A 15,156-nucleotide genomic window follows, 5' to 3' on the forward strand; every position below is an offset into this window, starting at 1 on the left:
TATATGGAGTGCACACGAGTAAGGGATTGGCGGCGTTGTTGCACTATCTGCAACACAGATTGTAATTAATGGTTGAGTTGGCTCGATGCTGGCGTGGTCAGGATGCTCTGAGCCATTATTAGTGTACTCCTCGTGTGTCGACGGTCAGATGTTATCTGTTGATATAATGGTTTGTTGGGCAAGTCCTCCCCTTCTCATGTCTTCCAATATTGGGAACACGCCACACATAAATAATTAAAACGAAAAACCTGTGTTACATAAAATGTCCATCATATTGGTGAAAATGTATTAATCATATGATTAATTATAGAGCTAATGAGCTAAGTTTTGTCGAACATAAAACCGATTATATTAAATTATCAATTCATTAAAGGTAAAATACACATAGAGAGATACATACACAGCCCGTGTATTTTTTAGATAGTTTTTCACAGGCAAAAAAAATCGCTAGACGTTATGCCAAATCTGTCCCCCATCCCCTGGAGTGTTTTTGGTTATATTGTATTGACATACATAGTTTTGACAGTGGTTGATAATGGTGATTCCCATATTGAAAGAAATGTAGTATAAAATTTTCGAAATCGTACGAATTGCATATGCTCGTGTGACTTTGGCCTCTCACCGCTGGAGTCCACGTATGCATCCCGTGCCGCACTTTTGAATGTGTTCTTAACAGTTCCACGACGAAACGTCTACAGAAAAAACGTCCAACGACACAATGTCTACGTCAAAATGATTACGCGACGAAATGGTTACGAACAAAAGTTTACGCGACATAATGTTCATGAATAAAATGATTAAGCTACATAGCTTTCACAAACAGAACATTCATACGTTCAAATTAAATTTTTGGTGTGGTGATGAAATCTCTATACCCGTCCTTTGACAGATTAATAAATACGTATTATATAAACCAGCCAAATCGGAATTTCATCATAAAATATAAAATAACTATTTAGTCGCGTGGTAATTTTGTCGTAGACGTTGTGTCGCTAGACGTTTTGTCCGTAGACGTTTCGTTCTTACTATACGTTGCTTTTCAAAATCAAGCTGTTTATTGTACTTGAGAAGCTTACACACTATGCAAATAATGGTTAAAGTGAAAGTGGACCTACGAAAACTATATTTCGTAATGTGAATGTTTACTAGTCACTTTCATTTTCATTTTAATTTAATTTTTTTATTATCTTATCTTTATCTTTAATTTATACCAGCAAACCTAACAGGTAGCCCCAATGCGCCTTCCTATCCAGAAACATTGTATATTTGATACAATTATTATTAATATTATACAAAGTACATAAATACATATCAATCCACAGAGACATTTATTGTCAAATTTGTAAATTTTCAGCATTTTATACAATTCAGCGAAATTCAAGTTTGCTGAAAACTCGATATTTTAAGAGAAAATGGGTAAGGTTGTCAATTTTTTGGAAGCGTTTCAATGAAAATCAGATAAATTGGCAAATTCTGATTGAAAACGATCGACCTGGCATCACAAATCCAAGTTCTGACCAGCAGGAACCAGTGGAATTTGAACCCGTGACCACTCTGTTCAAAGCATTATATGCTATTGTCTATTCTACTGGTTCTACATATTTGCAGTATCAATATGAAGTATGAATAGTATAGTCGATGTTTCCGCGTGCTATCCACTTGCATCTGTGACCCTCACTATATCGATTATGCGAATATGTTACGAGCGTTGAATATGCCCAAATTGCGTGTACATATTTTAATTTTTTTTTCGTTTGACGTTTGTTTCGTTTAACACTTGACGTAAACAACGATTTTGTTTACCACCACTTCGGTGATAACGGGTGAGATTATTAAATATTATAAATAAAAAAAACATGTAAGTATGTATAGTATTTTTTAAATTTAATACTTAGTATGCACGAGCGTGTAATTTTCAAAGACTTTTCCGAAATTTGCATAATTTAATACCTATGATTGTATACGAATGATCAAATAATCATAATGTGATATCATTGACATTAAAAATATCGGTGAAGTATCGATGAAGTATTTTTGGATTTTCATGGCGGCGGCATTGTCTAATCTTGATATTTTCTTACGATCATTTGAATTGTACAAATGGAGATGCTGACCTTTACTTTGTATTTCGCGTCGATCGATACGAAGCGACACGCACTATAATAAAGTGCCACACTGTTGTACATTTCTTTCCTTTAAAAAGTCAAGGTTATAATTTCATTTTTTAAGTTCAATATTTTTATTTCGATTTTCGGAATCACGTAATAAAATAGTGTGATGTATCGCCGTCGACGGGTCGGGGTTAAATTGACCAAATGTCACATTTGACCCTTTCTCGCAATTGATACAAAGGGTTCCGGTGCAATGTCTTCTGTTATATTTCATTGACAAACAAACGCGTTATTTTCAAACGAACACTATATTAGGATATGTAGTAGTCAGACTTCAGAGACGTAAATATATTGTTCGATAATATGGGAATGTTTTTAATATTATATTAAGCCGGTAAACTGTGTATCTTAATATTAAGCTTAATGGTAATCTGTGTATTTAGAATTGCATATAAAATACGGTTCCGCGACAAATCACTCACGGACTTTACACTCAACGGCTTATAGTTTTTGATCGATGCAATGACACATGTATCAAATCATATAGAGTTCAAATTAACGTGTAAATTATGATCACTGCAATCGTTTGTAAAAGTCAGATCAATTATTTTGATAAATCTGCGGATTTTCAAAAGCTTTTATTTAGTTTATAGTACCGGTAGCACCAAATACTTGTTTTCGGACAAATACCGATACCACCGGTATCGGTACTTTCGTGTATTACCCATAATCGTTATTTTTGGCAATGCTTTATATTGAATGTAAAGTCCGTGAGTGATTTGTCGTGACACCATAAAATACATTTCATCAACAAATGAATGTTCCAACAACACAATAGATTAATTTCAGTATAGACATTTCGATTAAAATTTGTTATAAGCTAGATAAATAATTTATTGTAATTGTGTTTCGCATTTTTACGACGGTTCTATTGTTTTTTTTTATTTGAAATTAATTCTTAATGTATTCATATTCTATTATATTTTAATTAAAAAAACTTTAATTTGTATTTTATCTTCCGACCTTAAAGCGCACTTTTATATCAGTGACATTATAACCTTTTGATAAGTTGTACATTCAACTAAAAAGTTCAATCAAATTATTCTAAATAATTTTTAATATATTTTAATTAGGAAATTAAATATGTATGTATTTATGTACATAAATATATCATAGACACATATGTAAATCCAGGTGCGAGTGAAACGACTTAACCAACTCCTACTCTTTCGTCCAAAGAAAAAGGAATCAATTTAAATAACTGTACGGTTAAATTTAATTTATACGAACTTAGTTCGAGTCTATTCATCATTGTTAATAACAAGATAAATTGTAAGGGCGCATTCCTTATGTGTCACATTTGTCTTGTGGTCATTATTACTAAGGTTCTTCCCCGGCTCATGCAGGGTGGTCCATGAGTAATGGAATTACTCCTTTCACAAATAACTTTTTAACCATACCAATTTGTCTAGATAATTGGTAGTTAAAAAAATAATCATTTTTTCAATATTGAAACATTCTAGTTTCTGAATTCAAATTCAAAACAAAACAATTGAATTATTTATTTATGAGAAAAAACTTCGACATAAATATTAGTTCAAATTTAAAATCGAAAAAACGTGTTTCCATTATTAAACCAATAGCATGGACCCAGCGGCTAGCACAATATAATGCTTTCGAACATAGTGGTCACGAGTTTGAATCACAATGGTTGCTGGTGGTCAGATCTCTGTTTGTGACTCCAGGTCGATCGTTTCTTATTAGAGTTTGCCAATTTGCCTAATTTTCATTAAAACGATTCTAACAATTTTGCAACTTTTAGCCTTTTATCGAGTTTTCAGCATCTTGAATTTCACTGATTCGTATAAAAAACCGCAAACTTATCCATAAATGTCTCGAAAATTTCGGGTTTGTAAACATCTCGAAATTTTTTTATTTAAACATCACGATTTAAATTTATAAAATTCTGCAAAAATGTAAATTTATCAAATTTGTTAAATAATTATCCATAAATATTATTTAATATGATTATTTAAAAATATATGTATCGATGTTTGTAATTGGTCAAGAAGGCGCATTGGGCTTTACCTATTAGGTCTTCCCGGTAAGGGGCTGGGTCACTGCATCGAAAGTGACTTGAAAGAAAGTCGAAAGATCGAAAATAATGTATGCATGGTAAACGGTACTATGTATATATACATATATACTACTCGTTCTTCTTTCATGGTAAACGGACTATTTCACACATCATCATAAAAATCGCGAAAAAACTTCGATCTTTCGACTTTCGTTCAAGTCACTTTCAATGCAATGACGGCCACCGCGTTTCATCATCATCATTAGACACCGGATAGTCACAGTGCTATCCATTGTTCCATTGTTGTAAATCCTTTGTAAAAAAGGTTCGGCAAACCTTTAACAATGCATTTACAACCTTTGAACAATACGCGGCACCTTCTGGGTCCGGTGTCTAATCATCATACACAGCGATTCGCTTCTTTAGCACGCTCTCACTCGAAGGCTTCTTCAATACGCTTTCATTCCTCTCTGTTTTCACAAGGCTGTTTGTCTGATTGTATCCATCCATCTCCCCTGTGGCTTTTCTTGCACCCTTTTACATTCTCTCGGGTATCATTCTAGCACTTCTTTCGTCCATCTATCTTCGGTTCTTCTGGTTACGTGACCCGGCCATTGCCATTTCAATTTATTTACTCTCACCATTACATCAACTACCTGTCGAATTTCTAACCCACGTATTCCGTTTTCTATTTCTCTACATCGTTTATCTATCGTAAATCCGTATGTGTAACGATTTTATTTGATTACTCAGCTAGTTCCGTTTCATCATATGTTTCCAACATATCGATAAGGAAAAATCAGACACGGTCTATATTGATTGACGTATACAATGTTTGTATTGTTGTGCAACTTTAGACTTATATATTTTTTTAATTTTCTTTCCGGAAAAGCGGCCACTTTTCCTAGAAAATGCGGTCAATACGCGAAGGGCACACTCGCCGAGTCCCCGTGTATAATTTTCTCCAAAGCAATACCTATAGTTAATACAGGTTTATAGCGTTAAATTACATATACACGGCACGTTTAGCATTAGTGAATTTGGTCACAGTAGTACATAGTAATGTTATTTTTTGCTAATTTTAAATTTGGTGTGCCTAATTGACGTTTATCGATTCTTATAATATTATATGTATGTACATATGTATATACGCATATAATTTAGAAATGTATTTTTGATTGGGTATTAATAATTTCAATGGATCGTTGTAATATTAAATACATCGTACGAGTTAGAAAAAAGACATGTAGGTATGTTTATTATACGAGATTTATTGATTATGGTTTGAGTTTATTTGGGTTTTTTACATTTTTTAATGATACGTCGTAACTTTTTTAGATTGGTGTTATTAAAGTAGGTTTATGCACATACTTTTAAATGCATACATATTTGCATGTGCATGTAAATTTGATCGTATTGTAAGATTATGTTTTAGCACTTTTAAACAATACCGGGTAGCTGTGAACTTCATAAATTATGTTAATAAACATAAAATACTATAACAACATTCCTTTGCTCACACCATATTTCACGTATGAAACATCATATTATAGTTCATTTATCATAGTCAGATTCATTGGAAAATATACACAGGCTTGCATTCTTAAACATATGCATAAATTTACGGGCTTAAATCTCACCATAATAATAAATAAATCTCATATCTGTCGGGATTCGTGTAAACGGGTTTATATAATATTGTACTATACATAATAATTTATATTGGATATAAAAATTTATTTTGTTATGTTACAGTTCAAGTATTCAATACGGTTCGTTCGGTTCCGCGACAATTGGTTCAATTCCAAAAGGTTCAACGACACAATGTACCCGAAAATTGCTACACTGCTAAAATGTACACGCGACAAAATCTTTGCGCGACAATTGGTTCATTACCAAAATGTTTACGTGACAAAATGATCACGTGACAAAATGATCACGCGACAAAATGTCCACGAAAATAACATTCACGCGACAAAATGTTCAAAAGTTCTCAACTGTATCGAAAATTTTCATATTTTAATGGAAAAAGTAACTTTTTATTGTATTATATAGATATATCGTGGATTTTATTGAATTAGTTTAAATGTCAGGGGTTCTCAACCGTATACTATATTTTCTTATTTAAATTGAAAAATTTACTTTTTATCGTATATATCGCGGATTTTATTAAATTCATATAAAAAAACAGGTGTTCTCAACCGTATCCGACATATTCTTATTTAAATTGAAAAAAATACTCTTTAATCGTATTGCTTTACCCTAAACTAAAATCGTAGGTAATACGTATGTAGTTCTAAAACTTATACAGTAGATTGAATCTTGTAAATTATTGTATGTATATTTAATATCAATCCAACAGTAAATTGAGTATTTGAATACAATAGGTTCCATTTTTGAGCATAAAATAGATTGAAAGAGTAACGTCGAAACCAGATTATCTGTCAAACTTTGATCGGAAAATTTACTGGTGCACAGCGGCAAGTGCATGAATTTGCTAGCCAGTGTATACATTGTCTAGTAACAGTATCTGATAAATCTACATAGCGTTTAAAGCTTTAGCTAAAATCAAATCTGGTATATGCACTTACAGAACGTATACATCTGCGAGACTTGACGCATATATGTATGTATAATAAATATGTATGTCGCAAAGACTAAGTGAAATTTGTATGTATGTATGTATGTAGTTTCTAATGTAAACAATTTGTTTAGATGGAAATAAACAACAGATAATACGATTTGATATGCATCATATGTATGTGTAGCAATATATGTTTAACGGTACATTATATCAATAGGCAGATTATACATACATATATAAGATGAAAGATTTGATTTGCAATAACATTCATTGCATTACAATTGTGTATATGGTATTCTGAATAACATTGTGATACGTAGCTATGAAACGACTAATAAGAAATGGAAGTCATTAAATACCTAGTAAAATGATTAGTAGATTGACGAAGAAGGGCCATCGCAATCTCCAGAGCGGTCTTCTTTTGATGGAACATGGTGGTATCTGGTTCACTCTTGGCAACTCCCTTCCAGGTCCTACAACATCACCCTCCTTGCCGTCCCTCGTCTGTAACAAAGAAATATTACATTAGCATACAATCGAAAGGGTTTAATGACAACGTTGCCCGAGTGGTTATAATAATAACGTGTTATACGGTTCACAATATACCATTAACTTAAGAACTAGCTCGCGATGAAGGTTGGGACAAGCACTGGGTAGTGGCCACATTATCGACATGTCGGTACGGGTGAACTAATCAAAATGGTAGATGTGAGGTCTGAAATTGTGTCGTTCACGACCACAAACTTTATTCCAGACCGCAAAGTTCGAAGAAGCACTGCATTTCCACAGGAAGCCATATCCTGGTACATCAAAAGATTGTTGCCGTTTGGGTTTGTGCAATGACGTATAAGAAAACACGGAATAACAAGAATATGACATGAACTATGAATGTAAGTAGTAATTATTATAATCTTTTTTTACTTATTGGTTTTGATCAAATTATGAATGTTTGCTAAAGGACATCAAATATGGCCTAAATTTTCAGAAATACTGGAATAAATGTTTTGAATGCATCTAAGTGATACTTTAATTTATCCATTTGTTTCTGTTTTGGATAACTTTCATCCATCCTTTGTGGTCTTGCTTTATCCGTTTTAAGGCGCAAACACGCTGAATCATACCCCATGCACGTCCTCTTGGTTCTAGCTAGGAAGGGCGTTTCTTAAGGTTATTATTAATTTTTACGATCTTATTATTTTGACAAGTTTCACCTACATTTCTTCAAATATTGGAATCACTGTAAAAGCTGTATCAAAATATATTACCGAAAACACTCCAGGGGGTGATTTTGGCCTGGCATATATCAGACGTGCTAGCGTTTTTTTGTATGTGCATAACTATATAAAAAAATACGTGACGCGTATGATTTTGTGTGTTTTTGCGCCCTTACATTCTATTGGGTACCATTCGAGCACTTTTTTCGTTCATTATTATAGCAACATTCTCTCTATTATGTGTACAAATACACTTTGGTATACATTTATTTAATATAATTCACGTATATAATTTGCATAGTATGAAAAATAGTTATTTAAATAAAATGAAATAGTCAAATTTTGAAAATCATAACAAGAATTCAAGAATTTATCGGAAGAATATTTTTATAATATGTAGCTTTCAGTTATGTGTTATATTTATGGATATAATACTAGTGTTTTTACCCGGCTTCGCTCGGTATTTGTAATATAAACACGGCCAATGTAAACATTCTATTAAATTTACTTTATTAGTTTTATTTTATGTAAATTTATTTGAATATTCATTTGTTTTTTTATTAAATTGAACGTCACGGATCTTACGAACCAAACAAACATTTATACATACAAAGTTTCTTTCGAAATTATATTAGATTAACCTGATTGCACCTCGATATGACACGTGTGATAGTTTGAGGAGCTTTAGTTTCGATTTATGAGTGGAAATTAGCACTCTGTAATATTTAACATCATCGTACGTCATCATTACGAGTGACGGGTAAAATTCGATGAGTTATGGAAGCGTATAAAACCAAGAATGAAAAGCTCCAGCGAAATTAACCGGTCATTTCCTTATTCGATGAGTGCCTTTTCCCGAATAATTCATGGTCAATGGCGGCGCACCTTGAAACCTCGCGTATTCTAAAAGCGTCATCATCAATCATTATTTCGTCCAATTGATGCTAGAGCGCGTGTCGTTAATAACAAAAAAAATGTGTATGTGCAGCGCTTCCTAAATGATCTAAGAATTTCATTATGTAAATTGATTCGAATACATGCACACATGTTCATAGGATTAGAGTGTCGCAAATATACCGGGAAGAAATTCCTGAACGCAAGAGAGAAAAGATGGCGATCACGTTTCAATAGTGGCAACATTCCGATGCGGTGAGACCATCGGCCATGTCTTGAACCCTCGTCTCCTGCGATTTATCTTCGAAAGATGCGAAAAAAATAAAGGAAGGACTAAAGATGGTAGTGCGCTTATCTCTGAGATGTGACTAATGTGAACAATCCGGCGTTGAAAACTGAAAACGATTCAAGTGCTTGTCACGAATGTGGTGGCAGTGTTAGTCAGTGTAGAGAGTGTCGAAAAAGGCAGACTGGGCTGGTAGGAAGACGAGAATTCCCCGATGACTCGTCGTGGAAAAGAGTAGAAACTTTAGCATATATGTATATATTATATTTTATTCACATAATGTATTGAAGAAGTTTCTGGCTTCTTGATGTCTCGGGTCACCTTCGAGTATTACTTAAAAAAACAAAACTTCGAGTATTACCATTAAAAAACAAAACTTCATCTATTGTTACTACGTACATATGTATGTATGTAGATAAAATAAAATTTTAAATTGAAAATTTTTCTTAAAGCATAATTTATTCCACATATCAAGTTCGATAGCTCTATCATAGCCAATCCACTTGATCTATCTTGAGTCAATATCGTGGATCTTAAATATTTTTTTATGATCTTTAATTTGAAAAAACTTATTTTAGCGCTTGCAACTGATATTGGCAATGTAACCAAGTTTAATATTCGGCCCAAAATTTAATGTTGTATTGCATTTAATTACTTCCCTTGGGGACATTTTTTTCTATTAATGTGCACGGTGCTGGCAACCTATCAACAAAGTCAGATAAGTTTATATCAGATAACTCCGTCGGTTATTGTTCGATTTGTTATTGTTTGGTCTATTCGCCTACACCAATTATTCAATGTCATTGAAGGGTCGCCACGACACGTTTGTGTTTTATTATTTTTACTTTATCTATGTACGTAGTAACAATAGATGAAGTTTTGTGATCATGCGAAAATTCGAACTCGAGATTTTGACTGATTCGAACTCAGAATCGATTACTGATCACGTTTTCATGATCCAGAAAAAATGTGTGTGTGTCTGTGTGTGTGTGTGTGTGTATGTGTGTGTGTGTGTGTGTGTCTGTGTGTGTGTCTGTATGTGTCTGTGTGTTTGTCTGTGTGTTTGTCTGTGTATTTTGGGGATTTTTTCAACACCGTTAGTCCTATCGAACCGAAACTTAGTATCAGTTACTGAAATTCTTATCGACACTACGTAAATTTTTTTCAAATTTTTAAGTTGACCGGAAATGGTACCTCCCCTTATAGGTGTCCTCTTTTTTTTAATATTAAATCATCTCATTAAGTTTTTGAATTCGATTTTCTCCCAAACTACTAACTGAATCGGAATTTTTTTTACATGTACAAGAAATAATAATGTTTATAATTTTATTTGTTTACATTAATTTTATTCTTCTTTACACTAATTTTTGCCGCCCCTCAAATATGCCACCCCTGGGCAAATGCCTAGTTTGCCACCCCGTAGATCAGGGCCTGTGTATATGTAGTTCATTGGTCTTAGATTAGATGAAATACATAAATGAATTGATTATCGCAGAAATTCACTAAAAATACTGTTCAAACCTTTTGTCTAAATGGTGTATGTAACAGTATAAATAGTCTTAGATGATTCAAAGTGCAAACAGTTGAAATTCCTTGACATTTTCTTAATTTTTAGAAACAGAAAATCGGTATCAGAAATTTATGATATCCAATGTATACTTATGTAAATATATACATAGATAAAATAGCAATCTCTATTTATTGCATTAGTAAACACTATACATGTATTATATATTAAAAACTTGAAATTTAAAAGCTAATTTTGTCAAAAAGGGAAACTTTTGAAAAAATAAAAGTATGTATGTATGTACAATATATATATATGTACCTATGTACATATGTACTCTTAGCCATGATAGATAAAAATAGGTGATAAATAGCTTAGCAATCAGGAGAGTTACCGCCATGGAATGTACATACATAATGTTCAAAATGTCTTCCAGGTACGAATCCTTGACAGACTGGGAAGTGCAACGTGAACGACGTGGCCAATTACCAACTATTTAAATTAATGAGCCAACTCTTCGGAGTCCAGGGTGATGGTCAAACAATGGGGGGGTGGAGACTATGGCAATAAACTATGGTATCCACATAGATGCGGGTAAAAACACTAATGACCCAAGCTACGTACGGCTAGCCACTGCAGCTCAATTAAAGCAATCGTTCAATTCCTGTGCTATTTATCTGTGGGGCTAATTCTTCTAATGTTGCTGTTAGACAGCTTGTATGGTTCTCTCAGGTGGTAAAATAATAATTTTGAAAATTTCATTGAATTTGTACTGGCCTTCTTCACAAGTGTATCACAAAAATCTTGGTTCCGTAGACTTTATTTAAACAACTCTTTTTAAAATATAAATCAAGTGTATTCATTTTAAGCATATTAAATTTGACTTTGAACCTTTAAAAAAATGATTTTAAGTATAATATTATAATTTGAAATTAATTAAGTTTGTATAATATTGAATAGTCAGAATAATTTATTTTTTTGAAGTATTCATTAAATAAACAAAAAAAAAAATCGTGTTATTGCAATTATATCAATGATTTTTTTATTTCTTTAAAATTAAACCGTTTTAATCAGTTAGCTGCCACTCGCGAAACATATGATATATATCTATACGCCACTAATTTTTAAATAAGTTGAAAATGATGGTTTTAAAAAATAATAATTTGACTCGCATAATACGAGAATCTCAGAGGTTTGGTGTGACCTTGCATGCATATGCATGAAAAGGATCATGATGCACGAGAGTTTATGGACGTTTCCGATTTCTCGATATAATGGATGGCATGATGAATTTGTTAAATGAATCCCGAAAAATTTAAATTATCGTTTTTTTTATTTTTGTCATCAAGTTCGTCCATAGATGGTGCTTGCTAAGCCATTTTTAAACGTTAAATATAGTACTTTTCAGAAGAGAAATCGAAGCGTGAGACCCTATCGTACAATGCGCGACTCAAGGGTGAGTCGCTGGCGCACAAAGGGATAAGTTTTATCATTTTACATGTTGATATAATTGCTAATAATTTAAATTTAAGATTTAAATCTTTTAAGCTTTAAGCCAATGATTTATGATATGATATGTGTGACCCAATTGACGTTTGACTATTGTTATGTAGTACAATATAATCAAGTATCTATATCGTTTATAAATTTTAAGAGATCAATGATATGCTTAAGTTATATACATATGTATTGTTATCAGCAAACAAATCCTAGCCTAGAGTTAACATTGACTAATTTTAAGCCGTAAAGTTTCATACAAATCTACATATTAAATATGTAATTTCAGACACAATTTTTTTTACAACGTTTTAGGAGGTACATTTTTTTATCTTGTACGAAACTATAATCTATATATAGTCCAGTTTTGCACTACGTACTTAAATCCGAAAACAAGTTGCGTTGACAGCAGTTAAATCTCTAATGCAAGAATTCATACAACGGTTAGCTCTGATTTAAATAATGAAAATAACCAGTGTTGAGACTCACAATTCTCCTGTCGACTTCTTGAGAATTTTTCAACAATTTGCAAGTCATATTCGCACCCTTGCACTGTTGCGACTGACCGACCCTTTGAAATTTTGCCCTTCTTTTACGAGTTGCACGCTTCGATCGCAACACTTTCACAGCGAGGTTGGAAACATTTTTGAATCATCGCGTGTACCATTATACGTGTATATTTTTTTCATGTTAATGTACATTTGAGAGTCACTGGCGCGTCGCGGTTTTCGTCTCATGTGTTTTGCAAGGCGGCTGTAAAAAAAGTGCAGGGGAAATAAATGTCATGCAAAAAATCAAAGGAGATTACATGGGGCCGCCGAAATGTGTCTTGCATACTTGGAATGTGTTTTGCGAGGATTTACTGTTATTTGTTTAAAAAAATTAATTGTTGCAGATCTCAAAAAAATACTTCAACAAAATAAAAAATATCATTTGTGGAATTCATAGAGGAGAAAGAACATGGTTAGGAGATTGTAGTGGCTGATAAATCACTGACTACAAAATTTTTCGTCGTAGACGACACTACAACCGATGATACTATTTTGAATTTAATTTATCGAGAGGCAAACCTCTAAACTTTTTGTCGAACAAAAAAATCTTTTGTCAAATGCAATTTTTGAAGCACACTGGCAAAAATTTCGAGCCATGAAACTTACATGATAAGTATAAAATATTGCTTAAAAAATATTGTATAAAACGTTATGTACTCAATATTTTGAATTCTTGAATGATAGCATATGTATGTTGATACTATTTTATGAATAAAAGATTAACGACCTAAAAATTGTTCGAAAATTCAATCGATTTGTTGGCAGAAAAATTGCCAAGTCAATTGACTATGTATTGCTCATTTGTTGGCATTAAGATTATGATCAAATTCGGTTACGCGACAATTGGTTCACTTCCAAAAGGTTCAACGACAAAATGTTCCCGATAATTGGCGCACCGGCAAAATGTACCCGCGACAAAATGTCCATGGAAATAACGTTAAAGCGAAAAAATGCTCAAAAGTCCTAAATTTTCCTATTTTAAGTAACTTTTTATTGTATTATATATATATATATATATATATATATATATATATATATATATATATATCTATCGCGGATTTCACTGAATTAGTTTAAATGTTAGGGGTTCCATTAAAATAGGAAAATTTAGGACTTTTGAACATTTTTTCGCTTGAACGTTATTTCCGTGGACATTTTATCGCGTGATCATTTTGTCGCGTGAAGATTTTTTCGCGGGTACATTTTGCCAGTGCACTAATTGTCGGATACATTTTGTCATTGAACCAATTGCCGCGTTCCCATCAAATTCAAAGAACATATTGGAAGAAAGTATTGAAGCATCATTAGTTGTAATTTAGCATTTTAATGTACATATATATTGCTTTTTTGTTGTTTAAAGATTAGGTTAATTACTAGGAGCTGAGAGACCATGTTTTGGATGTCATTTTGGGACATTAGTGCGTCATTTTGATGTTGCGATGAGAGAGACACGACATTTAAAACGAAAAAAATATATTACATACGTACTAATTATGTGACACGCAAGTGGCCTCAATCTAAAAAGAAACGTCTTTATAGCACAAAATAGATTCATATATAAATATTATAGATGTATAATGGACCTACTTTGTTGTCTAAAAAAAGTCAAAAGTAAATACAAGCACACATTCATTTAACATATTATATAATATATTTACATATATTGAACTCTTAGTACGTGTTTGTCATTGATTATTACTGTCATATCATGCACGTCCGATAATTTACATTTTAATTATAATTTTAACGAGTCAAACGAGTCACTCTGAATTATATCGCTGTACGAAATAACTACTCAGTTAATCTGTGACACACATGACACTTAAATGAGACGTTGACTAGATCGACTTTGGTGTTCAACTCATTACAAAATCAATCTTCTCATTGATATACATATATAAATGTAGTATATATAAAATAAACAATCAGTCGATTATTATTATGACGATGGTCGACCACAAAATTTGAGCGATTGTACATACTAGTATTTGAATTGAATTGATTTTGCATATCTATCTGAATTATCTTTGGATTGGAAGAGGGCCTTTTGAGGTAACGATTTAAGTTGAATATGTAAAGCGATATTAGTCGTAAAGGCTAGAGGTTGACGACTTGATTGCCTGGAATTTTATCTCCATAAAAGATTATTAAAACAAATTGTTTTTTATTCAAATTAAAGTCATCGTTTAAGAATATAACATAATAGTACTCATTGTGAGAAAGTATGCAGGAATAACAGTAGGTTATAAGCAATAAAAATATTTTATTTTTTTATTATTTCCGCAACATTTTAACAGTTTTCAAATTATTCGGAATATAATTGTTTATGTGTTTTTGTCGTGATATTCAAATGTGTATATTAATATACATATAGTTATAGGTATTATGTATTTAGCCATCATCATTTTATTACACTTATTTTGTAGAAACAGTAA

The 15,156-nt window shown here is 32.3% G+C and overlaps 1 protein-coding gene across 3 annotated transcripts in view; it reads right to left on the reverse strand.

Moving 5' to 3' along the window:
• LOC143921440 (phospholipid phosphatase 2-like) overlaps positions 1 to 15,156 on the reverse strand; it is a 63,430-nt gene that overhangs the window by 14,903 nt on the left and 33,371 nt on the right. For 2 of the 3 annotated variants that reach the window (XM_077444752.1, XM_077444754.1), the window contains exon 2: positions 7,132 to 7,276. In XM_077444752.1, coding sequence (XP_077300878.1) covers positions 7,132 to 7,276 — 145 coding nt within the window. Of the gene's footprint in view, positions 1 to 7,131; positions 7,277 to 7,378; positions 7,451 to 15,156 lie in introns of those variants that run through there. The other variant, XM_077444753.1, reaches the window with a different exon arrangement.

The sequence above is a fragment of the Arctopsyche grandis genome, chromosome 13 (genome assembly GCF_051622035.1).
Source record: "Arctopsyche grandis isolate Sample6627 chromosome 13, ASM5162203v2, whole genome shotgun sequence".
Taxonomy (NCBI): domain Eukaryota; kingdom Metazoa; phylum Arthropoda; class Insecta; order Trichoptera; family Hydropsychidae; genus Arctopsyche; species Arctopsyche grandis.